The following is a 10,684-nucleotide window of genomic DNA, read 5'->3' as shown; positions in this document are numbered from 1 at the left end:
ATTATGGTTTTGTATTCTGATGGTCTTCTGAGTTTCTCAGGGTGCAAAGATGCTTTCTGCTTTCATCCTCTCTTGGTCTGTGTTGTCTGATGAGCATCTCATGCTTTTATAAAGTTACAGGCCACTTTTTAAAGTGAATAGATGGCCATCTTTAGAGCTGAACAAGGCTTCCTCTTGGATGATGTGTTCGTTAACTGGCCCACGAAAAGAACAATTTTTTCTGGGTAGGTAAGCTCGTTATTCAAGAGCATTTCTATATGGATGTCCACCACATCCCATTTGTTGTTTTAAGTTTTCACCAACCACTGGAGAAATTATATTTCACAAGGTTCAAAAGATCCTGTCACAGCTGTCGTACTAATTGGTGTCTATGTATTAGCATGTCCTAAGCTTCTCATCTTATAGCCTGCTAAAAATCCTAACACGTATCTTAATAACTGAGTCTCTTTCCATTGTTCAGCTAAGAGCTGTTGTTCAGCCCTCCTTGCTTCTTTCTGCGTCTCACAGGAGATTTTCTGGCTGCTCAGACCCATGTCAGTGATCCCTCTGTAGCCGCCTGCTATCGTTAAGCCCAGCCACAGGGGAGGGGGCATGTGCTCCATCCAGGAGCCTGATTCCCCTGCTGGCTCCAAGACTCCTGCTACTCCCTTTTCCCCCTTTCCTTTCTCAAGTGAGTCCTTTTCTGCTTCCCCGATCCCTCTCAAATTCCTTGCCCTTTTCTTCCCCCTGGACTGCTTGGAAGTCAGATCTGCAGCGTGGCGGGCTCTGGTGCTGCTGCCTCCCAGGGAGGGTGTTCTGTGGCTGCCTGGTGACAGGAGGTGGCACGGCACTCTGGAAAAGCGCTGTGACATCTTGCCTGGTTCAGCCACCAGCCTGGACTAACGCTGTACAAATATCCGTTCCCACCGCGATCAGGCAGCCTTAGCCTATACAGCACGGCAGGAGCTACTTTATTTAACACCACGCAACAGCAAATACTCGCTTAATAAATCTTCCCTGGCGCTGCCAACTTGGCTGCAGACTTCCCTCACCTGCAGCCTCTCCCTAGCCCTGGTCCCCCTTCGCTCGCAGCAGCCGGGAGGAAATGAGCCGCCCGCCGGGATCGGGGCGGGAGGGAGGGCGAGGTAGTGCCTGCGTGACTCTGGAGCCTGGCCAAGGCCAGCAGCAGGTTTGCTGAGCCGCCACCCTGCTGGGGAATGCACCTGCCCCGCGAGGGCTCGCAGCCTGTCGCTGGTGCTGCCCGCGCCGGACCAGGAAGGAGAGCCGGCAGCAGCACCTGTTTCTTGGCAGGCAGGTGCCGGAGGAAGGGGTTTTTCCCCGCGAGGTCCCTTCTTAGCTTGATCCAGTGGATGAAAAGCCTGGAAGAAAACAGCCGGGAGCAAGGAGCGGAGTGGGCAAGGTGTCAGCTGCAGGTGAGTGAGCCTGGCTTCCCGGGAAGGGCCCCGCTCCGGACCCGTGTGTATGGAAAGGGCCCTACTCCCCCAGTAGCTGCTGGCAGGTCCGTGGGCTGCTCCACAGGTGCTTCGTAGGAGATCCTGCCTTCTGCCTCCACTTCACCGCTTCTCACCATCGCCCTTCCCCTTGGCACGTAAGGCACAGGAGCCTCTTGGTCTCTAGGACCCGCAGCCCGCCCTTGGCAGGGGTGCCTCAGGACAGGCCCTGTGGGCTCGGGAAGCCTCCTGTACACACACAGAGGAGGGGAGGCACAAATCTGTGTCACAGAGCATGCCAAAGCTATCGAGATTTCTGTAAAAAGCAGCTGCCCGCTGACCCTGCTACAAGCAGCTCTCCACCACCCGTGTGCCCAGAGCCCCTTGACCCGACAGGAGGAAGGGTTGGTCCTCCACCAGCCCGGGCCTCCAAATGGTGTCTGCAGGGAGGGATGCTCGCTGCTGGGGAGAGAGGGTGGGCTCTCCGAGACATAGCTGTTAGCCTGGGGCTTGAGCAGCCCCAGAAAGGAGAAGCACTGGGAATTGGTGCCTGCTGTAGCAGCCAAAAGAGTGCAGATCTCTTGCCAGGATTTTGGGAAAGACAGAGAGGTGCCTCATAAAAGCCTCAGTACTCCCATTCCTCATGTGTTCCTCTATCCCCTCTCCTAAATTCTCAGGGAGGACATGTCCCAGGGCAGCGGTGTCCCCGATCCTGGCGGCACAGATGGGCTCAGAGCACTGTGGCATTCAGAGCTTCTGCTTGGTATATCAACAGTACCTCCAGCATAAAGCAACATATACGAGCTTCATTATCTTTAAGCCTACAGGGAACTGGAAAATTGCTTGAAAGGATGGAAAATGTGTATGCCTGTTCTGGACTGCAGGTTTCCGTAGGGCTTGATGAGGGGTAACATGAGGCACAGAGCAGTGACAAGTCCATCCCAAATGGGTTATGGTTGGACTGGCCAAAAAGAAAATAAATTGTGATGGACTGGAGAAACAGAGGAAGGAGATGGCTTGTATCTGTTTGAGATTGTGAGGCGCTGTTGGCATCTAGACTGCTGATGCAAAACGTTTCATGTATTGTTTATTTTATAGCGAAACTTGCCAGACTCCCCAGTCTCCATGGGGCTGGTATTGTCCACGTAGCTGCACCAAACCCTTCCAAAAGCTGGGGGTGCTGCAGGAGCCTGTCCCACCTCCAGGCTTCCCCTCCTGAACGTTGTGGGTAAGCAATGTCTCACGTGGTACCCTGGGTTCAGGGAGACGAGGAAAGTCAGGAATATTTCAACAGCTGACCTGTACGTGACTCTGAAATGAACGTGTCAATTAACACAGTCTATGATCCATCTGTCAGATATCAATCAGACGTAAGAAGTCTGTAAGTAAATAAATAAATGCTCGTACTGTTTCCTGGTGGTTGGCAGGCGTGTGTCTCTCACGCCTGCAGCCAGAAGTGGTCAGAAACCTGTTGGTGACAACTCTCATTTCCCAGTTAAACATTGCCAGAGCAGGAAAAAAAAAAAAAAAAAAAAAAAAAAAAAAGGGAAAGACTCACATTTTCTAACATTTTGTTTTTTCCTGAGTTCCCGGTGCTTTCCTGTCCTTTGTCCACCTGCCAGACAGCGGTGAGGAATGAGACAGCCTGTCATTTTTTTTTGTGAAATGTGACCTTCAGTCAGAAAGCAGTGTGTGGTTGGGCTGCTCTTCTCCTTTTTTACTTCCACACAAAGAAACCCATCAGCAAAGTTGATGTGAGATCTAGTTTCATCCCTGCTCCAGATCTGGGGCCACCTAGTCTGATTTTGAAGTTAAGTCTGCTTTAAGCAGGTGTTTGGACCAGATGAGTTCACAAGGTCTCATCCCACCTAAATTATTCTGTGATTCTAAGTGTAAAATTAATTACACCAGGGATACAAACCCTTGCAGTTTAGAGAAGCCCAAACAAGAGTGGATGCTCACGGAGCAAAAGAATGTATTCCCTGAACATTTTCAGTCAGATGCAAGGAAACATGGAGGCATGCTTCAGTGGAAGTCCTTGCTTCTCCAAATCATTCTTTTAATATAGGTTAACATAACACTAGAAAATACATACCGTATTTTGTTCTGCAGCCAGGTGCTCTAACAGTTTTATCTTGCGCCCTGACCGTATTCTGAGCAAATAAAACAGCTAAAGTTTAGAAAGCAGCATAAGAATGCAGTTCTGTAGCTTGGTTTTTGGTGGTGTTTTCCCTCCTTGTGGTTTCTGCTGCTGTGTTGCTTTTGCTTACTGTTTGACTCAGCTTGATTGTGTGCACAGCTTCAGTCAGGCAGCAGAAGGCCACAGCCTTCGCACTTCTTCAAGCTTTACATTTCTTTAGTCCAAAATCTTGATCTTATCTACCAACCTGCTATCTACTAAACTCACGCATTCTCTGGTAAGGATGAGATAAGGCACCTCCGTGCTTGGAGAAGGAAAGGCAGGAGGAAGTCGTGCTTACACAGGGCAAGCTGAGCTGTTTGCCTAGGCTGGGGAAGTGCCCACAGGCCTGGTGTCTTCTCGCCCCTCTGCTTTCAAAGCTCCCCATGAAACCCTCACGTGCTTGGGGACCTGTGCCCCGGGCACACGTGGCCATGCTACCAGCTTGAGGTATCTTTGCTGTTTTGTGCAGAATCAAATGGCCCCAGCGGGCACAGATCAGCATGCTCAAACGCTGCTTTTTTTTCCACCTCCGACTGATGTTTTCTGATTGTCCTGGCTAAAGCCGGGAGCCGCAAGTCCCCAGCGGGCCTCCTGGTGAGTGTTGGCAGCACAGCCCACTGCACCCCAGCCCAGGCCCCGCTGAGCAGCGATGCAGGGGAACAGCACGGTGCTCAGCGGCTGTGGCATGGCAGGTCCCGGGCGGGCACACCAGCAGTGGCTGAGGCTTCCTGGACACGTGGCGGCAGCTGGCAGCGAGCCCTGAGCCACGTCCAGGCTGAGCTCACGCTGCACCGCCACGGTGACTCAGGAGGAGCCGGGCCTGACGCCGTCAGGCGGTGACTGGTTCGGGCACCCCCGCCATTGTCCTCCCTCTTCCCCCACCCCGTGGTGGCTTGTCCCGGCTGAAGATGCCAAGATGAGGCCTGGGCACGGGGGGATGTGGTCTGTGAGGGGTGTCTAGGGGAGAAAAGGTCCCTGCTACGTGCAGGGCTGCCATGCATGGAGGTCACCAATGTTCTCCGGCCGGCCGGAATGAGCCCAGAGTCCCAGCGCTGCGCTGAGTGCAGCACAAAGACAAATGCAGGGCGTTAGGCTGGTGGTCTCCTGCAGAGAGAGCAGGCAGGCAGGGTGGGTATAGTGCGGCTGTCCTCCCTCTCAGGAGCAGTGACAGCTCTGGAACAAGGGATCTGCATCAGTTCCTGTCCCTGCCCTGGGCTCCTGTGGGACTCCGAGCAATTCCTGCGTGTGGCTCTGTGATGGCCAAGCGTGCACCATCCTGCCTGGGAGGCAGCTCAGGGTCTGACCCACGTCTCAAGAGCTCAGCCCTACCTCAGCTTCACCAGGTGACCCGACAGCGTTTTCTTTGGGTTTCAGCTGAGCTGAAGGGGTCAGCGGTGCTTTGGGAGCAGCCAGAGCACTCCCATACCAGGCCTGGAGGTTGGGTGAGAGAAAACCACAGTGCCAAGTCCCAGCTGCTTCTGCTCTTCCCATCCAAGTGCTGAGACACAACCATCACGTTTCTGCAGGAAACTTGGGAGGGGGACTGACAGTGGGGCAGAGGCAGGGATGGGGCTGAGGACATGCAGCAAGGGCAGCTCGCCCTGTTCCAGCAGCTGGACTGGAAGGGTTAAGCCCCAGCCCGGACCCCCACCTCCCGCTGTCACTCTGGGCAGCAGAGCCAGTTGGTGACAAGAGGCTGATGCTGATGAGGGAGCATGTGAAGCCGGAGCTGTGAATGGGGCTTTATCCCCGGAGGGACTGGCCTCTGCTCCGTCCTGCCCCGCTGCCAGCACCAGCTGCAGGCAGGGCCCCGTGGGCAGTGACGTGCCAGTTGCCTCTGAGTGGGGCACGCGGGGTTGGGGAGCTGGAGACTCTCTCGGGCAAGGGCCTTGCAAGGGGAACTGGCTGGGTCAGGGCAGGCTGAGGTCCCCCCGCAGCACGGGGAGGTCTCCTGGGAGGACACGTGTGGCCCAAGGCGTGGGGCTTTTCTGAGGACAGCAGGAGAAGGTCAGCAGGCCAGCCCCGAGCAACCGAGGTCTGGGGTTTGGCAGGGGATTGTTCGAAACAGGGAAGCAGGATCTCTGTTTAACGCTATCTTCTCTTCTTCGCTTTCAGATGAAACTCACAGGAAAGGAAGGACGCAGCCCTGGACGTTCCCGTATTGTGCTGCTGTGGGGATGCTCCACCATGTCCTGCAACCCTGCTCGGAGGGTGGGCTCAGCCCCGGCACATGGACCGTAGCTCTGCAAGTGGCACTGCCACAGAAGGGAGCTCCGCCAGGCTCCAAGGAACGAGACAGAGCCGTCCGCGCTTGAGAAATGTAACTGCCTTCACAACCACCGCTGCTTTGACACCCCCCTTTGCTGTGAGGCTCTAGTTCCTCTGTGCGACCCCCCTGCCGTGCCCTCCCCCCCAGCCGCCCGCCATGCCGGAGCTGGCAGAGCTGAGCACCCCCCGCACGCCCGCAGATGCTGACCACATCCAGAGGAACATCCTGGAGGAGCACGTGGAGCTCTGGTGGTTCCAGGACCCCAAGAAGTCCATTCTGTGCTACGGGGTGGCTGTGGTGTTGATCCTGGCCTGCGGGATCGGGGGCATCATCCTGCTGTACAGCACCAGCAGCCGGTCCGGGGAGTGGCGGCTGGCGGTGGGCACCACGCTCTGCCTCCTGGCCCTGCTCGTGCTGCTGAAGCAGCTGCTGAGCTCCGCGATCCAGGACATGAACTGCATCCGCAGCCGGGATCAGATTGAGCTCCTGAAGAGCGGGGGCTTATCGGACTGCCTGGTGCTGCTGCTCAGCGCCCTGGTGCTGCTGGTCTGCGGGGTGGTGCTCACCATCCTCTCCACCACCACCATGCAGCTCAGCCCGGCGCGGCCGCTGGCCAGCATGTTCACCAGCGGGATTGTCCTCCTGGTCGCCGGCAGCGTCATCCTCCTCTGCCTGCTGCTCTACCTGCTCTGCACCTCCTGCTGCCAGGCTGCCCCGCGGGGCCTGGAGACGGGCGAGATCCGGGTCTTCACCATCTCCGGCCGCCTCGCCGCCAACAGGCGCCTTCCTCCCACCTCCAGCATGGCCAACCTCATCTGACCTGCAGCCACTCCATCTGCTCCAGGACACTCCTGCGTGAGGCTCGCTGGATACGGCCCCTCTCAGGGCTTGTGCTGGCCTTTCCCAAAGGAAGGGCGCGATTTGTGCCTCGGATTTCCTTCAGAGATGACTGGCATTTGCTGCACCTGGGCTAACAGCGCGGCAGGGACTTTGGGTTGCCTGGACAGGCTTTGTGATCCGGAGCTTTACGAGCACAGCGCTGGCCTGTTCTGCTTTCTATCTCAGCAAAGCCTCCTGTGACAGCTGCTCCCCACCCCGCCGGCTGCGTCCCGCTGTCACAGAGCCAGGTGAGCCCGTCCCGCACCTCGGGGGACCCCAGGATGTGGCTCCTGCCGTTCCCTGGGCCATGCTGCTCCTGGGAGGAGAGGCTGCGACCGCTGGTGGTGTAATCCCAGCCTCTGAGAGAGCTCTTGTGGGGGGGATTCGTGGGGGAGTCTGTGTGCCAGAGCCCCTGAAATGCCACTTGTTTCTGCAGTGTCAAGTTCTTTCCCGCTATTCCCTTGCTGCAGCCCCACCATCTCAGGTCTGGGGCTGCTCAGCACGGAGAGCTGCTGCTCTGCCAGGGAGGCGAGAGGTGTCCGACCTCAGCAACCCCAGCAGAGACACCCCGAGTGCTGCGGCTCACCCAGTCCCCTCCGGGGTGCAGAGTTTTGTGTATGGCAGGGCAGCTGCTCCACTACCACCTGGGCCTTACCCTGAGCTTTTCTGGTTTTGTCTGTGAGGTATCTACCACTGGGGTGCCTTTCCTAGGGGCAGGCTAACAGCTCACCCTCAAAAACTCTTCCTGTGAATTGAGGCTAATCTACCTGTCAACATTTTTATTTCCTCCATGGACCCATGAACCATTTCACTGCTTCTGCCCTTTCCATCCAACCTTCTTAGCCAAGCTGTTCCCCTGCAGCCCTCTCTTTTTCTCTCCACTTTCCTGTCTACTCTCATCTCCCCTGACCTGAGCTGCTCTACCCTAGCCATTATTTTTGATCTTTATTTTCCAAGTTCCCCCTGAGAACTAGGGTCTCTGTAATAGAACAAGATCGAACTTTTACTTTTTGGTGTCTGGTAGCAAATTTATTTTGAAGAGGATGATAGCTTGTTCCCTTAGTGACAGCATGAATCGCTGCCCGTATTACACCTGGAAGCAGTGTTGGAGGTTCAGCATCCGTGAGCTCCGCCAGGTATAGCTGGACTAGGAGGACTTCATCCCTGTGCAGCTCCAGACCACACTGTCCCTGACGCACTCAGATCACACGAGGGCACTTCTGTCTTCATCTGCCCTTACCCCATTCCTTCCCCCTGAAGCCTGGGATTGTTTTCTCCAAAGTATGGGAACATTGTCTTGTTTTTTCTTTTCTGGATCTCTGCTTCTATATTTTTTTTTCTCTGCCATTTTCATATCATCCATACATCTTATTAAACTGATGTTTTCTCCGCTCTCTGCATCACTTCCCTTAATGCGCCCTAGAACTGAGACTGCGCTACTAAGCTCGGGTCCTTCTGTGCTAAATGTTCTGCGTTTGTGTAGCAAAGAGCAGTCCTTCCCCACAGGGCTGCTTAGCCCCAGGTTCAGCAGGGACGGCTGTGTGCACGCGTGGAGGGACGGCCGCAGCTGGACAGAAGTTTTGCACTTCCCGCAGCTGCTGCTGTGCACGTCTATGCGGCTGCACGTGCAGCGACACCGAGCTGCACCGGCTCTGCCTAGAGCAGTGCTTTTCCAGTTGCTCCCAGCTTCCCCGCCCTGCACGCGTGGACAGGTCGCGGGGACCTGCGTGCCAGCTGTTTTGCACACCTGGGCACTTCTGTGAAGATCCACGTCTGTGCCCAGCTCGCAGCTCTGTGCTGCCCGCCTGTCAATGTGAATCCTTCCCTCCGTAGCCCCTTCAAAATGTGCCCCAATGCACGTGAACTGTGCCAGGAAAGGGTGCCTGGGGACCACGTCCCAGCCCAAGGAAGAAACAGATAAGAACAGGCTGGCTGTGCAGAGGGAGGTTTGGGTATCAGGCTGCCCAGATGGACGGGCTGCACGGAGCCTGTCACTGACTCACCTCCTGCAGCAGCATTACTGTTTTGTTCCTTTCTCATTTCCTGTGCTGTGCATGGAAAAACATAATAAAGTGTTGCAGAAGTTGGCTGTGCCGAAGGCTGGTGCTTCACCGCGGGCTCTTCTCCAGAGCAGGAGATTGCAGGGCTGTGCAGATCTGACCTCTGCTTGGGGCGGGAATCACGACAGCCTGGGGTCCATCCTTCGGCTGTGGTTTCAGCTCATCAGCTAGCAGGGCAATGCTGACACACTCCCCCGCGTGCCTGTACTTATCTCCTGGTACGTGACTCCCACTTCCCGATGCTCACACACCTCCCTCTGCTCAAGGACCTCGCCACAACAGGTCCCCCTTAGCACTGCTCCATGAGCCTAAGAGCCGGCCGTGCCCCTGGCAGGAGCTCACGGAAGCAGGCAGAGCCACCTGAACGTGACGGTGCGGGCTGGGTTGTTTACAGAGAAGCTGCTTTGCCCTGCGGTGGGGCTCAGCCTCGAGCCTCGCCGTGGCAGCTGCTGCCTCCGGGGAGCCTGGAACCAGTCTGGCTGCATACCTGCTGCTGCTCACATCCGCCGGCCTGAACCTCCGTCCTCTGGGCAGCTCCCAGGGATGACCCCTGTACGAGAAGGCTCCTCCTTTCCTGCTCTGACCCTCTTGTGTCCCCAGCTCTGCAGGCCACATGCATTTTTCCCCAGCGCAGGCGAGCTGCCAGGCGCCTGCCCCCGGCACTGGAGCTGCCTGGGGGTGGTGGAGAGGTGCTGGGCACCCCACACGACGGGAAAGCATCCGCGCTGGTCGCTTAAAGAATAAACAGGTGGGCATCCGAGCAGGGTCAAAGTAGACAAGTAACTAACCACTCGGTACTGAGGGATGAGAGTGAAGTCCTGAGATTAAAAAAAAAAAAAAAAACCAGCAAGCAGTTGTGTGTTTAATCTCCTTTAAGACATCGCTGAGACCAAAAGTAAACTACTGCATCTGGCACGAGTTCTTATTGTAAAAAGCACATTGAAAATCTCAGAAAATAGCCTCCTAAGGATAAATGAAATGTATTTTCCCAGCCCTCAGATTTAAGTTTCCTGTTCCATGTTACATGAAATATGTTGTGAATTTCCCCAAATCACAGCATATAGTGTATCTTCGGAGTGAGGGGCAGAGGTAGTAAAGGGCTCCTGAGGTGAGCCCAGAAGGCAAAACACAAGGCAGTGACTGCAAAACTAAAGGCAGGATGAGTTCAGTTCAGAGCTGTGGCATTTAAGAGAGAAAACTCAGGGACCACTAAAACAAGCCACCAGGTTTTGCATCTCCTCGTGGTTTCAGACAAGACTTTCCCTCCCCGGAAGATGCTTTAAGTTACCACCCTGCATCAGACACCTGATCCAGTAGTGCCCTTTGCTTTACATTTTCTGACGTGTGTTATCTGCTTCTGTATACACTGTGCTGTACAAATACCTTAATATGTGCCAAAGGAGAAGATGGTTTACAACAAAATGGAGGTCTGGAGGGCACAGGGGACTCAGCAGCGTGGCAGGGCTGTGAGGAAGGCATTCCCTGTGACCAAGCACCCTCAGAGCAGGGCGGAGGTTCCCCAGCTTTTAGGGACAGCAAGGACTGGGCTGCGTCATCTCATCACAGAGATGACAGGAATGCAAAAATTATAACATTTGCATAATTCATGGTTAGAGATATGCAATCAGTCCCGTGAGATGGGGCCATTTTGCCCCAGCGCACGTGCCTGCCTGGCACCACAGCCTTTCCAGGTGCCTTTGTAGCACATCTTGCTGCAAAGGGAGGAGAGAAAACAGAGAAGGAAGACAGCAGGAAACAATTCTGGAGAAACGTACACAGGAACCCTGCAGCGACGCGCAAGGACGGTGTGTACGAGATCACGTAACAGGTTTGTTTGCACAAGAACACAAGTTACGCCGTGAAT

The 10,684-nt window shown here is 55.3% G+C and overlaps 1 protein-coding gene across 2 annotated transcripts; it reads left to right on the top strand.

Moving 5' to 3' along the window:
• The first annotated feature begins 797 nt into the window (after positions 1-797).
• On the top strand, positions 798-8,847 carry TMEM125 (transmembrane protein 125). Of its 2 annotated transcripts, none has more exons than XM_080601527.1 (2): positions 798-1,412; positions 5,728-8,847. In XM_080601527.1, exon 2 carries the CDS (start codon positions 6,038-6,040, stop codon positions 6,698-6,700), a length of 663 nt encoding a protein of 220 aa, XP_080457653.1. In that variant the 5' UTR covers positions 798-1,412; positions 5,728-6,037; the 3' UTR covers positions 6,701-8,847. The 2 variants fall into 2 exon arrangements, with proteins under 2 accessions (XP_080457653.1, XP_080457654.1); XM_080601528.1 differs by lacking the exon at positions 798-1,412 and adding an exon at positions 5,157-5,619.
• Positions 8,848-10,684: the final 1,837 nt, after the last annotated feature.

The sequence above is a fragment of the Anser brachyrhynchus genome (assembly GCF_964034855.1).
Source record: "Anser brachyrhynchus genome assembly, chromosome: 8".
NCBI lineage: Eukaryota > Metazoa > Chordata > Aves > Anseriformes > Anatidae > Anser > Anser brachyrhynchus.
This window is presented reverse-complemented; position numbering and strand designations above follow the sequence as displayed.

Excerpts from the sequence above, each read along its gene's own strand:
- TMEM125 (XM_080601527.1), top strand. The coding sequence starts at position 6,038 with ATGCCGGAGCTGGCAGAGCTGAGCACCCCCCGCACGCCCGCAGATGCT.